This window comes from Temnothorax curvispinosus, unplaced genomic scaffold, assembly GCF_003070985.1.
Source record: "Temnothorax curvispinosus isolate PA1 unplaced genomic scaffold, ASM307098v1 QBEX01010083.1, whole genome shotgun sequence".
Taxonomy (NCBI): Eukaryota; Metazoa; Arthropoda; class Insecta; order Hymenoptera; family Formicidae; genus Temnothorax; species Temnothorax curvispinosus.
The window spans coordinates 1-14,937 of record NW_020219863.1 but is presented as its reverse complement, the minus strand read 5'-3'; the positions used below and the strand labels follow the sequence as shown (position 1 = coordinate 14,937).

The following is a 14,937-nucleotide window of genomic DNA, read 5'->3' as shown; positions in this document are numbered from 1 at the left end:
TTTCTGAAGTTGAATGAGAAATTCTTATTTTTCAGCAACTGTTTGGTAAAGATCCGGAAAGATTAATAATCTGTTTAAAAGGAAAGAATAAGAGTTTGGAAAAAAATAGTAAAAGAGTTATATTAAACTAGAGCACCTGTATCGCATTGCCTAAAAAAGAGTTAGAAGGCACCTTAATTTCCCTTATCCGAAGGTTGACTTCAAAAATCCCTTCCTAGGATCCCTTCCTAGAATTAATACTTTCTGAGATAATTGGCAGAGATAATTTGCAGAAATAATTGGCACACGAAATAAATCTCATAATAAAACCTATATATGTATATGTATATGTATATATTTGTTCATATAAATAAAACTACTTTTTTATGGTAATTAGTGTAGTGCATTTTATTGAAAATAAATACATACTCCTTGAAATAAAAATAAAATATCAATAATAACTTTAAATAAACGTTAGAATTAATATTACGGTAATCTTAATATAATATTGTAATAAAGTTGATAGTTCGTTTAAATTTTTATCTCAAAAACGTTACAGGAATGATAGAAAAACCTTAGCAAAATGTTATTTGCAACGTTATGGCACTCCCATTTCAACATTACTGAAATTTCGGAATCGTGGTCAAAGTATATTCATAATGATGTTTTATACAACATTAAGAACTACATACTTAACAACATTACAAGTTCTAGAATATCGTTGCAATAACATTGTAATAATGATTTTTTGCTTACTGGGTTTCTTTCACAAAAAAAATAAAATTTATCTTAAAATTCACTGTATATAACCCTTCTTTTAACCATCAGATATCAGACTTCTTTCTAGGGCGGCGGTGTGGTCTAGTGGTAGAGCGCCAGACTCGTAATCTGAGGAACCAGGTTCGAGTCCACTAGAGCCATGAATCATGGAAAAGTTTTTTCCGAAAAAACCGCGCCCCTCCGTGCAGATGCGGAGAAAACTGGGCTCCGTCTTTCGGAAGAGACGTTAAACCGTTGGTCCAAAGTAGGAAAGTAGGAAAGTAGGAAACAGTAAGGTAGTAGGATGAATTGGAGGTTAGGGTTGGGTACGTCTCTTCAAAACGCCCTTTAAGGCCCCTTGGGGTATATAAAGTAAAATTCTTTATCTTATCTTTTATCAGACTTCTTTCTCTCTTACTTATTAAATATTTTTTCACATATTAAGTTGTATAAATAAATATGAGTAATATACTTAATGTAAAACTTATTTTACTGACTTTAAATACATATCTTTTATTAATTTGAAATTACCGTAAATAAAATAACATTTTATTAGATTTTGATGGTTTTAACGAAAAACGTTTTGCTGTGATAAGCAAACCTGCAGAAGAAAACGCGCATTCAGATGCTGAACTTGTAATAGCGGTATGGCATAAATGCAGCATACCAATTTGTACAAATTCGGCAGTGACAACTTCATTTAATTTATTCCACCATTGTAGAGGATCTTCGATAATAGATTCTGACATATGTAAATATTTTTTAACTTTTTATAACTTCGACAAGAATGGGATCTTCAGGAGGAATAATGCTTATTGTATGTTTCGCAGCCAAATCCAATCGTAATTTTTTAACTCCAAGAAGCTCACATGACTTATTAAAATAATCTGCTATTATGAAAAAGTAAAACTAAACATGAGAATTTAACTTATATACAGGGTGTCCGAAAAATCGCCTACTCTACTTCGGGAGGTGATTCGGGACCCAAAAACAAGCAAAAAAGTTCATACAAACATAGGTCCGGAAATGAGCCGTTTCCGAGTTATAGCCACTTTTATGTTCAAAAATCGTAAATTTTTATTTTTAATTTTTTTTAATTACAATTACCAAATTCTCTCAAGTTTTTGTCTACATTTCGAAAAGACGCTATTCCCGGTACATCTCGATTTGGAAAAGACTGGATGTCTAATCTTCTTGCCTCGGCAGCATTACTTTGAGCAAGACCATACATAAGATGCATATCAGCTAATTCATTAAAACTTAAACGATCCATTGATGAATACGGAAAGATTAGATACAACCTAAAAGTAAGGTGTTGTTAAATAATAATTTGAAACTTATTGAAAAGCCGTGATTTACTTACTGATTTTGAATAGGCGTGAAAACAACTGATTTCAAGTAGCCGTGAAAACAACTGATTTTGAATAGCCGTGAAAACAACTAATTTCAAGTAGCCGTGAAAACAACTGATTTCTTTTAAAAATAATGTAATCGTATTTACAAATATTAAAAAATTGAAAAAAAATAAAAAAATTAAAATTAAAAAAATTAAAAATATTTAAAAATAAAAATTTTTAATTTAAGAAATAATTAAGAAAGAGGGATGCCAAGCGGATTCTAAATTACGATTTTTGAACATAAAAATGGCTATAACTCGGAAACGGCTCATTTCCGGACCTATGTTTGTATGAACTTTTTTGCTTGTTTTTGGGTCCCAAATCACCTCCCGAAGTGGAGTAGGCGATTTTTCGGACACCCTGTATATTATAAAAATAATCTTATATTTGGTGATTAATATAGAAGCTGTTGCAAATATAAACTATATGTAAGACTTATATATACTAGGCTTAATTACAATATTAAGCCTAGATTTTGTAAATCTAGATACTGTAAATTACCTAGACTAAGGTAATGCTAGATATTGCTAAGATATATAGTTTATAAAAACCATAATAAAAGTCATATATAGCTTAATGGACAAAATTCATATACACTAATTTTTTAATTGTATTAAAAGTATAAATTAATTTTATATAGCATATAATCAAATGGAACCGAATATAGATATATTATTAAAAAATATATTTAATTATATTTCTTATTTTATATAAAAACAATGTGTTCGGGCGTCGCTTTACGACGGTCGCCCTGAATCTGGATTCCGCTCAGAGTTGAGCGAGAAGCGTGGATACCGCGAGTCGTAAATTCGCGGGAGGAAGGAGGATGAAAACACTCGGAACACAGATTGCACAAAGAAATATATAGTCTTTATTTCAAGAACGAAAAAGACGCGAGGGGGAACAACGGATCGTGCGCCGCGGATTCGGAAATCTTCTGAGTCGTTCGTACTTTTCTGCCAGATATCGCGAACGGAAATCTTGTCTCAGCTTCCTGCATCGAAGCCTCTCGCGTAGCGGAGATCTTGTACGCGTCGAACGGAAATCTTGAACGCGCGGCAGAAGAACGATCGCGAGCGGAGCACGACCGGAAGTTTTCGGACCCCTCGCTAAGTAGCACACTTAATTATAAATAACTTTGATCCGCACGTTAAGACGAAACGAACGAGTAGCGATTCACGTAGCGATTTGAGAGGGAGAGAGCCGTGCTGTCTTTAGACGAGGATTGATACGCTACGATTTTTGGTTATGAGTTCTAGCTCACGACTTGAGGCTAGGAATCCTCAGCAACGACTGACTGTCCGGCGAGCGAATTCGTCGTTTACTCACAAGGGTTGTTTTTCAGGAACGAACGCGCGATGAGAGCTGAATCGCTATTCGTCCGTATGGTCACATCACGCGTCAAAACAGCCGTTTCCGTGCTCCGACAAATAAGGGAGCACTCTCGTAACGCGTGATCGCGATCGATGGGCTTCGAGGGCGCGGGGATCGCGGGGAACGTATATTTCGCACAAGTTCGACAGAGCTTGAACAACATAAACATCGGTATTTCTCGATGTTAAATATAATAATGTTTTCGAGCCGATGTTTCGTGTAGGAAAGTTCGACGGATCTCGAACACAATGTCAAAAATAATCTAACCTGCTCATTTTTTATGTTCAGGGGAATCATCATTTTGTGGATCATATATATTAAAAATTCCTTAGGAGATTGCTGCTTGTCTGCGAGATATTCAGCAATGTACCTCTAACACTTTGAAGAGTCGGATCCAGAAATGCTCCGCGAACATATGAGTTTCATGAATTGGAAATCGCTTTTTTATATTTTGTAAAATAGTTTCTTTAAATTGTTTTACTACGAATATGAATCGTATTCATTTACACACATACTACTCTTGAAAATATTAAAGAAATAATTGATACAGCAGCATTTATTAACTCAGGTTTTCAAATTTGGTGGCGCCGAGGTCTACGAAACGCTACGCTATAGTACACTACTGCTGTTCATGGAGCTCGCATTCGCTTGCATTCGCTAGCGCTATCATGGCATCTCATAGAAGTTAGCCGGACAATTTTGACTTACGACATTTTTTTTTACGAATCAATTGTTAGTCGTTTGTTATTGATTGTTAGACTAATTAGAACGTTTGTTAGTTAATAGTTTTTACGTAATCACGAAAATAATTTTTAGTGTTAATTTAGCCAGTAAATATAAAATTCTTACAATTTTCGATTCAAACCGTGGTCAATCGATGCGGAATCGTTTGTTAGTTCCGAATATATACTAAGTAAAACGTTTGTTAGGTATCGCTAAAAAAAGCGAAAAACTGTATATCGTTTAGCTGCCGGAGAGTGGGGGTGAGACGTAGAATATGTGGAACGCATTACGTAATAGTTTATCAACACGGAAAACGTGCTTAAACTATTTTCAATTTATTTGTCAGATTTGTCGTCCAGTTCATATACAGAGAGGCGGAAAAGCCGCCGGTGTCATTCTCATTGATTCGCATTAATTGTAATTTATATTAAAAACTAATCTTTCCCTGAAAACAAATAGTAGGTATACAAATATATCATTGATATTTATTTCAGCTTGTACATAGTTCCGGCGCAACCTACTGTGATAAATATTCCGGAATCTTTGGCATAGCATTTTACTACGACGCAGTTTACGAATATTCCGAACCGAGAATATTACGAACAAAGAAACCTCAATAACGGAATAAAGTGAATAATACCATAGAGAAAACAGTAAACGAAGTAAATATAAGCAGAGAAGTCGCGGACGGCTTGCGTATATATTTCGATTTCGCATATTACCTCATCTCCTGTTATATAGGTAAGAAAAAGAGCAATATATTTTTCTGTAAAATCTTCCTTGCTAAGCAACGAACAAGCAATCGTTATTCCAAAGGAAGAATTAATGAGTAAAATTAAGGCTAGTATACATAGTCGGATCTTATTTCAAGACAATGGCTTAAGGTTGATAATACGGCTCTGTTATATCTAACAATCGAGTGATTAGTTTATAACATCTCTTTCTCTTAAGATTATACTCCAGCCGGTCTTAAATATAAAAGATCCGACAATGAAATACTACCTACAACTTTATTAAGTGTTCCATTAAGATCTGCTGTGAGAAATTGATCAATCACAATCGAATGTGAGGAAAATAATTAACTACGATTGGTTAATTTCTTAGGACTTAAGGATTACTACACCTATTGTATAGATTAAACCTTAAAAAATTTTGACATTTTTCTTGACCACAAGTTAATAAACCTGTTAAAAAAAGAAACAGCGTCAATACTATTCGAACAGATAAACCACTTAACTTAACACGCCAATTTAGTTCAAATAATTTATGTACAAAATTCGGACGTGAAATAAATTTATTCTACCTCGCTTTTTTTACTTCGGTAGAACATTCCTAATTTGACCGAATAAGTAACATTTATTTCGCCACCAATAATTCCTAATTTGCTTCTTGAGTCTCGCGATAATTATATATCTTCAGCTTACTTTCTTAATTGTTGCAATTTAAAGTGTTATCGAATTAGAAGATTGCAAAGAAATTAATTAAATCAGGGACATCGCGGTGCGGTGTAGTACAGGAGGTGAGATTTATTGCTAAAAGAAAATCATTTAAATCCTTTTTTATTTTTGAAATAGCAAGTAGACTGTTCGTGACGTTCAGATATTCTATCAAATCCATTATTGAAATTAATTAATCTGCAATCATCTGACGACGATGAAATTCTATCGTTTCTCTTCGAAATTTTCTCGTCTTTTTCGTCTCGCATATAATTTATTATTGTATATTTCATGTCGTGGCTTTCAATCATTGACGTTAACGTTAATCGAGGACGTGCCGGACGTGCGATACGTCTACCTCCTGGCCGATTTTCGGGCGAGCCGAGTTATCCTAGCATACATGCAACGTATAACTTGTACTTTTATTCACCGATTCTTCGGGTCTCTGTCTAACATTCTCGTCCTTGGAGAATTACGTGGTGTTAGAAGCTTGTCACCGCAGGTGCGGAACGCGTGATCGAATATTTACGAAATCAGACAAAGACATTCCATGCCTGCGAAGACAGGCCGTCGATCACGCTTCGATCACGCGTTTCACGCGCGGAAACCGTTCCTCGGTCGCGGCCAGGAATTTAGTGAGCCTTCAGAAGCCACGAGAGTGACACGTCAAGCGCGATAATCCGAAACTGTAAAATAAAGTGCTTCTCTCTACCAACGATTCAGTTGATTGAATTTCCTCTCCCGTTCGCGGACTGACTCCGACCGGGAGATTATTGCGCCCCGACGCGTACAGTGCGGACCGGCAAAATTACGAACAACATATAAACATTCACGTGGACTGTTTTGCTTCCAGGATGGAGAGCAGATTCGGCGATAGGCGGCATTCAAGTGAGGTGAAGGACAAGCAAGATCTACCAAATAAAAATAAGGTAAACTAGTAATTAATTTTTAGTTAATATATATTACAGATATAAGCTATAAAGCGTTTGTGCCAGATACATTTTTCAACAACTAAGAACTATTCCTGCTGTTTGCATTTTATTTACTTTTCATATTTAAATTAAAATTATACAAGGATTGTATAATTTGAATTTATGTTAAAACCTAATCTTTCTCTGAAAACAAATATTATACAAATATATCACTGACTTTTTCTTTATTTTTGTCTGTGTTTTAGATTGAATTAAACATGGAAAAAAAGCCAAGTTTAGGATCGCTAACATTAAGCATTACGGATAGTTTTTTGATAGCGACCAATATTTGCTCAACTAAATTAACCCAGAATGTAGACTTATTAGATTTACTTAATTGAGCATCGCACAATACGGACTTAAAAGAATCTTTAGCTGCTTCAATGAAAGTTGACGGGGAGGAAATAGTGAAGTTTCTGCAGGTAAAATAAATCTGATTTAACGAAAATTAAGATTACGTACATAATAAAAAATAATGTTTCTATAAGGGAAAATTATATTGAAATTATTACGTTCCAGGATGTTTTGGATGCTTTATTTAATATCTTAATGAGTAATTCAGACAGTGATGTCTACGATGACATGGTCTTTGAGTGCCTTTTATATATTATCGGACTCGTATCCGATAGAAAGTACCAGCACTTTCAACCAGTATTAGATTTATATATTTCTGAGAGCTTCTCTGCAACTCTTGCATATAAGACATTAATTCCGGTATTACGCAAGCGTATAGATAACGTCAACAACGGCGATGGACAGGAACGAGATTATTGCTTAAGACAATGAAAAGTCTCCAATTTTCTCACTTTCTTATGATCCGCTTTAGATAAAAAAAAAGAAAAAGAGTAAATTCAAAACGCCACGATTAACAGTAATTAATGTTTAATTTCGAAGTCTGTCACTTTACATAGTAATAAACAAACGTCATAGATCATATATCATATCAAATTGTATATCGCATATCCGCATATACATATATATATATAATACACAAGTGTTTTCCTCGTAGAATAATTTACAAAATCAGACTTTCTAGAAATACAGATATCCTGTTGCATCCTGCTCCTGCTCGGTTCTGTTTTCCGTTATTTTTTTCTTTCTTTTTTTATATAATCACAGCTTATCCTGATACGTAAAAAAAACATTGCTATTGTATTTTCCTTTTTCCGTTCGATAATTAATCGACACAATCAGAGAGTTTCTCTGAGATATTCGTAAACTGCGATATGAGAGTTAAGGTTTCTCTGGGATATTTGTAAACTGCGTCGTAGTGAAATGCTGTGCCAGAGATTCTGGAATATTTATCACAGTAGGTTGCGCCGGAAGTATAAGCTGAAATAAATATCAGTGATATATTTGTATGATATTTGTTTTCAGTGAAAGATTAGTTTTTAACATAAATTACAATTTTTGTATAATTTTAATTTAAATATGAAAAGTAAATAAAATGCAAACAGCAGGAATAGTTTTTAGTTGTTGAAAAATGTATCCGGCACAAACGCTTTATAGCTTATATCAGTAATATATATGTATATTAACTAAAATTTAATTACTAGCTTACCTTGTTCTTATTACTCATTAGCTAGGTCATAATCCTGCTCTAGAATCCGTTTTAATGTGCTATCTGTATCAAGATCATCGCCTGGTTTCATACTGGCTCCAGATTGGCTACCACCACCCACTGTGTTCATCGTCACTTGTTTTACCTATGTAATCAGAACTACTCTCTGTATCCTCTTCTATGTTTACGTTCTATAAATTACAAATGTAATTCTTATAAACTTTTCTTACTTTCGCAGTCCTCGATCTGCAATATCATACGGATAAATTAAATCATGCGGTAAATTAAATCTTTCATAGCGCGGCAACGTTAAGAAAATTACGCCCTCACAACACGATAGTCAATCAGCGTTACACATATTTTTCAAGTTATTGCTACTATCTCTTTCTGTTATTAAATTATAAAAGTTCTGAAACGTCCAAAATCAAATTTGTAACTTGAAAATGAAACTTCTGTATAATAATCAGCGTGTTAGCCTGAACTGCCATCTTTGGAAATTCCGGTCGTAGATGATGCAGCTCGACTGCCACCGCTTCTCGCTCTACGACGAGGTTCTTGATGCTCTGTTTTGTTTCGATTAAGCGCTTTGACATCTTATGGCTTCTCTTTTTGCGTTTGTCCCAAGACAGATTCCAACCCTTACACAATGATAAAATATATTTATATTTCTTTAATGTGTACTTTAATATGATTTGTACAAGATTAAGTAGCTTCGCTAATGCTTTTCTAACTTACTTGGAAGTGCATGAAGTATTCCACTGCTTTTCTACCTCTTAATGACATCAATGACATCAAGCATCTGCAAACAATTTTATGGTTGGTTTGAACTGCAAGTTTCCGTACGATGACAAAATTACTTATATCTACTTGTACATACAATATAAGTTTATTTCTATATTTCATAAATCTGTAATTTGATGTATATGTTCAAATACAACTTTAGTAGGTTACCTCTCTACTTTTGCAATCTATATCTCTTTCATATTGCAAGGATACTTTTTACTAAGTTCAGAATTAAATTTGCATTTTACACTTACTTATATTTTTGCACGTGAAATGTAGCCAGGTATTAAGCATAAACAAATCTGATAAATAAATTGAAAATAGGTTAAGCACGTTTCCCGTGTTAATAAACTATTACGTAATGCGTTCCGAAACCACCACATATTCTACGTCTCACCTCCACTCTCCGGCAGCTAAACGATATACAGTGGCCGTGTCCAGCCGAACCTCTGCTTAGCGAAGCGAAAGGTAGCAACTGAATATGATTGGTTCTTATCTTTGGATCCAGCCAATTACACTTAATTGCTACCTTTCGCTTCGCTAAGCAGAGGTTCGGCTGAACGCAGCCAGTTTTTTGCTTTTTTTAGCGAAACCGTGATCTAACAAACGTTTTACTAAAGGCCAAAGCACATATGACATATGACAGTCGTAGTCGTGGATGTAAGTAAGGGCCAAAGCACATAACATGGCGTAGCGATATACGACGGTCGTAGACCCCGACCTGACAGATCAGGATACGCCAAAGCTTGTGCGTTACTTACGTCCACGACTACGACTGTCATATGTGCTTTGGCCCTAACGCACAAGCTTTGGCGTATCCTGATCTGTCAGTTCGGGGACTACGGTATATCGCTACGCCATGTTATGTGCTTTGGCCCTTAGTATATTCGGAACTAACAAACGATTCCGCATCGATTGACCACGGTTTGAATAAAAAATTGTAAAGGATTCTATATTTACCGGCTAAATTAACACTAAAAATTATTTTCGTGATTACGTAAAAACTATTAACTAACAAACGTTCTAATTGGTCTAACAATCAATAACAAACGACTAACAATCGATTCGTAAAAAAAAATGTCGTAAGTCGAAATTGTCCGGCTAACTTCTATGAGGTTATCATGGCTCCATGAACGGAATTAATAGCGTTAGCGTTGGTAGCGCGGTAGCGAGCTCTCCGAACGCATCCGATGTAATAAAACAAGGTGTGTTCCTATCCTGGTCTATTTTTCGTCACAATCTGCGGTCTCAACTTTCGGCCATATTTGATTTATATGTGTATGAGTAGTGTCCGTATATGTAGAGCAAAGTAGTGTGTGACGAGGTTAAGTTCCCGGGTGTTTACATTAGTTTCAGTTTGTGATTTAATGTTTAGAAGTGAAATTTTAAACAAATTTAGTGACAATGCCGCTGTGTGCCATGAAAGGGTGCACAAACCGTTCTGGAAAAGAGAACTACCGATTTTTTTATTTTCCAAAAAAAGGGAGCTCTGTGATGGTGTGGAAGAATAGGAGTGTATGAATTTAAGTTAGCCCCCCTTTTTTGAAATTCATATTTTTGAAAGTTGTTCCAGGTTGTTTTGACTTTATACTACATTGTTCCAAAACAATATTCCTTAATTCCCAACAGTTTTTTAATAAAATAAAAAAAAAACAATTTTTTTTGGCTGGCCCCTTTTTTTTCGAAAATTGAAATTTTTTTATCGCTACAGATTGTTCTAGTTGTTCCAAACATTGTTCCAAAGTATTAGTTCGATTGGTTAAAAACTTTAAGAGATATTAAAAAAAGAAAAATTTTAAAAATAACAGTTTTTGGCCATTTATTCGTAAACAAAATGACTTACAAAACTGTCGATCTAGAACATATTTCTAACCGCGTAAAACAACTCAGAACAAAATTTTTAAGACTAGAACAAGAACCTAAAGGGTACTTTACTCTTCATCGAAAATATTATTTTTCAATTTTCTTTGTTAAAAATCTTGTTCCAGGCTTCCCGCTTTAAAACTATTGTGTTCTCCACTGGAACAACTCAGAACAAAATTTTTAAGACTAGAACAAGAACCTAAAGGATACTTTACTCTTCATCGAAAATATTATTTTTCAATTTTTTTCGTTAAAAATCTTGTTCCAGGCTTCTCGCTTTAAAACTATCGTGTTCTCTACTGGAACAACTCAGAACAAAATTTCTAAGACCAGAACAAGAACCTAAAGGGTACTTTACTCTTCATCGAAAATATTATTTTCCGATTTTCTTCGTTAAAAATTTTGTTCCAGGCTTCCCGCTTTAAAACTATTGTGTTCTCCACTGGAACAAGTTAGTGACACGCTTTAAAAGTATTCAACCGTTTAAAGCGCGCGCGTCACTAATCTACATGGGTTAAATGACGCGCTTTAAACAGTTGAATACTTTCAAAGCGCGTCATTTAACTCATGTAGATTAGTGACGCGCTTTAAGTTAGTCGTCTCGTCAGGGCATGTATTAGATAAAGTTTTTGATTTCGGATTTTATATCAAATTATATGATCAGCTTTGCAGTCGATTTTTTCTGTGGCTCCTTACCGACTATTTACTCTAGAAAATCACAAATTTTGCATTACTTCATACAGACGGCCAGAAAAAGAAGGCTCTATCATGGTTTCAATCACATATTTTCGCATTTTTCGATTAGATGAAGTGAGAAAAAACATTGCTTTTTGTACATTAGATTTCGAAGAATCCGATGCAACCATAAAACATAGTTTACCGGAGATTTTGCTGCTAATTTTTTAGTTTATTTTAGTGAAAATGCGGTAATCGAGCAGACATTTTTTGGTCGAGATGAGGTTGGAAAGACTTGGCAATGCCGCTGGCTAATCACTGTAGTTGCAGGTTCGTGGGGCTCGTCTTTCTTAGCCAATTGACACCCCTGTCATGCGTTTTGAAACCCTTTCTCAGTAATTGTCAAAATTCAATCAAAAAGTATTTTTCTCACTTGTAATCTTTCTCGACGACTCGCATGATCAGCTGATCAAAACGGAGTCAAATGAGAAAAATCACATAATTTGGAAAAAGTAACATACTTTGTCACGTATGAAATTTTACACCATAATTCATAAAATTATTTTTCCCTTAGCAAAAATTGCCTGAAATATATTTTTGAACGTGAAAACCTACAAACAGTCACATGACTAGCACGTAGCGAGACGCCTGCCTTAAACAGTTGAATACTTTTAAAGCGCGTCATCTAACCCATGTGGCATCTCGTTTCGCGCGTCAAGTGTATGCGTAAACTATTTCGACATATATATTAGTTATTTATGCCTTTTAATACTCAAAATAGCTGCTATATTCTCCAAACTTTTTTTGTTAATAACTTTCTAACAAATAACGACCACCGGCTAAAACCTTCTAAAGGTCACTCAGGAGGGTGACCTTGACAACATATGTCAAGGTCAAGGTCATTGGCGAGTGCGGTCTTTTTATGCATAATTACCGAAAATAATATTTCCGATGAAGAGTAAAGTACCCTTTAGGTTTTTGATCTGGTCTTAGAAATTTTGTTCTGAGTTGTTCCAGTGGAGAACACGATAGTTTTAAAACGGGAAACCTGGAACAAGATTTTTAACGAAGAAAATTGAAAAATAATATTTCCGATACAGAGTAAAGTACCCTTTAGGTTCTTGTTCTAGTCTTAAAAATTTTGTTCTGAGTTGTTCTACGCGGTTAGAAATATGTTCTAGATTGACAGTTTTGTAAGTCATTTTGTTTACTAATAAATAGCCAAAAACTGTTATTTAAAAAATTTTTCTTTTTTCAATATCTCTTAAAGTTTTTAACCAATCGAACTAATACTTTGGAACAATGTTTGGAACAACTAGAACAATCTGTAGCGATAAAAAATTTCGATTTTCGAAAAAAGGGGGGCCAGCCAAAAAAATTGTTTTTTTATTTTATTAAAAAACTGTTGGGAATTAAGGAATATCGTTTTGGAACAATGTAGTACAAAGTCAGAACCACCTGGAACAACTTTCAAAAATATGAATTTCAAAAAAAGGGGGGCTAACTTCATACACTCGAAGAATAGGGGAAATTAAGGAGAAAAATGGTATGTACACTAATGTTAATACAATTTACTTACAAGATAATTTTATTGTTCTTAAGATGGCTCATTCGTGTAGGGCCGGAAATTCATGTGTTTATATTTGTATATTTTTCAACATAAATTTACTTGAAATACATCTCAAATACAAGTAAAATTACTATCAGCAAAATTTAAAAAATTTTAACTACTTGAAACATTAATTTAATAACAATAATATCGAGGCACTTTTTTATGATTCGTATAGTTGATCACTTTGGCGTTCAACAGCTCCTCAGAATTGTCGATAATATCATGTTTTTAATGCACGTTTCGATTAATAATTATAATTAATTAATTAATTATGGAATTTATTGATGCAGCTCGTGTGTGCTCAGCTCATTTTAATGAGTCATGCTACAGGAAGGTGTCCTTCATAGACGAGTTAACAGAAACACCAAGGAATTCTAGGCCCCTCAACCCAGATGCTGTACCCTTTGCATTTCCAGGGAATGATGGTAATATATATTTTATTTAAGATATTTAATATTTATAATCTGCAACAGCATGTCCATATATTTTATTTATTTATTTATTTATAATGGATTGATGGGTTTTGAAAGTCTGTACAGTAAACAAGGAAAATTTGTATATAAAGAATTTATCATAAGATAATTTTATATTGAATTGTATGAATTTTTCCAAATTTAATGTTTTTGATACAATATTAAAACGTGATAAATACAGCCTTCTGGTAAAAAGTTTGTAGTACTATTCTAACAAATATGAAATATTTTTATAACAAATATTATTAACATTAATTTTTAATAATGAAATATTTATTTATTTTTATATCAAATGTTTTTAAGTTTGAATTAAAATTAATGTCATTAATGTTTGTTGTAAACATACAAGTGACATTGACTCTTCTTTTATGAATAGAGGTCTTGTCGTTATTAAATTTAGATTTGGACTCAATAATTTTCATAAATAAATTATATCAGCAAACACCTTTTTTCACATTCATATAAGAATTCTAAATAATAAACATTATCTGCGAAAGTCTTTCTCTGCTTAGCTTCTATTAGAAGTAATTTTCCAATTAATATTTAATATTTAATAATTTCTCTTCACTTCTATTATTATGTCATTATTTTCTTATTATTACAATTATTTTTCAGACTTTCAGCAGATGCTTCATGAAGTCTGTGAATTGAGCCCTGTTGTAAATGTTATTGCAACATCCGCAGAAACATCCACACGTATCAGTGCTCCTATTAGTAATTGTAAGTTTATTATTAGTTAATTCAACTGTGTGTGTTATATTGTATACACTGTATGCGATTAAGAAATATTTAGCTTTGGGTTGAAAATTAATATTTCAATAAATATTTCAGTGGCTGACCAGATATCAGAAGCTACAGTGACCTGTGAAGATCCAATGACGTCAACACTTCATATCTCCGGTAGGTATATTTATTATGCAAAATTCTCAGTAATTTAATGGAGAGTGTTTATTTAACAATTACATCTATGACATAACGACTTATTACAATTATTTTTCAGCATCTGACCAGATGATTGGCGAGTTCAACGAAATGGGTTCCAGCATAGAACCAGCTGCATCAACATCTGTTGCCACGTCCACCAGTATCACTGGTTCTATTCGTACGTATAAAAAGTATTATTTTTTAATATTTTTTAATTTTTTTCAATTTGGAAACCAGTGTCGTATGAACAACATTGGTACAGGTAACAAATGTTACAGTTATATTACAAATGTAATGACTTTAGTTATCGATAGTGAATGTCATACCTAAATTTTTGTTATGAGCAAAGTGTACTGTATTTCTGCCTTTGATAAAGAACTTGTTATGTATTCAAATTCTTTATCGAT

General features: G+C 33.7%; 2 protein-coding genes across 10 annotated transcripts; one reads left to right on the top strand and one right to left on the bottom strand.

Moving 5' to 3' along the window:
• The first annotated feature begins 923 nt into the window (after positions 1 to 923).
• Positions 924 to 14,900, top strand: LOC112459717. 6 transcript variants are annotated; one of them, XR_003041354.1, is made up of 6 exons: positions 4,357 to 4,492; positions 4,579 to 4,649; positions 4,727 to 4,973; positions 6,522 to 6,597; positions 6,846 to 7,061; positions 7,159 to 7,623. XR_003041354.1 is itself a non-coding variant. In XM_025023982.1 (6 exons), exons 1-6 carry the CDS (start codon positions 10,351 to 10,353, stop codon positions 14,858 to 14,860), a joined length of 714 nt encoding a protein of 237 aa, XP_024879750.1. In that variant the 5' UTR covers positions 10,025 to 10,350; the 3' UTR covers positions 14,861 to 14,900. The 6 variants fall into 6 exon arrangements, 1 of the variants encoding a protein (XP_024879750.1); XM_025023982.1 differs by lacking the exons at positions 4,357 to 4,492; positions 4,579 to 4,649; positions 4,727 to 4,973; ... (1 more) ...; positions 6,846 to 7,061; positions 7,159 to 7,623 and adding exons at positions 10,025 to 10,480; positions 13,047 to 13,067; positions 13,424 to 13,558; ... (1 more) ...; positions 14,438 to 14,506; positions 14,607 to 14,900; XR_003041355.1 differs by lacking the exons at positions 4,357 to 4,492; positions 4,579 to 4,649 and adding an exon at positions 924 to 1,064.
• On the bottom strand, positions 7,662 to 9,364 carry LOC112459718. 4 transcript variants are annotated; one of them, XM_025023987.1, is made up of 6 exons: positions 9,238 to 9,363; positions 8,936 to 8,999; positions 8,638 to 8,838; positions 8,431 to 8,446; positions 8,201 to 8,345; positions 7,664 to 7,971 (listed from the first exon to the last, which is right to left on the bottom strand). In XM_025023987.1, exons 2-5 carry the CDS (start codon positions 8,990 to 8,992, stop codon positions 8,308 to 8,310), a joined length of 312 nt encoding a protein of 103 aa, XP_024879755.1. In that variant the 5' UTR covers positions 8,993 to 8,999; positions 9,238 to 9,363; the 3' UTR covers positions 7,664 to 7,971; positions 8,201 to 8,307. The 4 variants fall into 4 exon arrangements, with proteins under 4 accessions (XP_024879753.1, XP_024879754.1, XP_024879752.1 ...); XM_025023985.1 differs by lacking the exons at positions 8,431 to 8,446; positions 9,238 to 9,363 and adding an exon at positions 9,152 to 9,188 and having other exon boundaries at positions 7,662 to 7,971; XM_025023986.1 differs by lacking the exon at positions 8,431 to 8,446 and having other exon boundaries at positions 7,663 to 7,971; positions 8,201 to 8,391; positions 9,238 to 9,364.
• Positions 14,901 to 14,937: the final 37 nt, after the last annotated feature.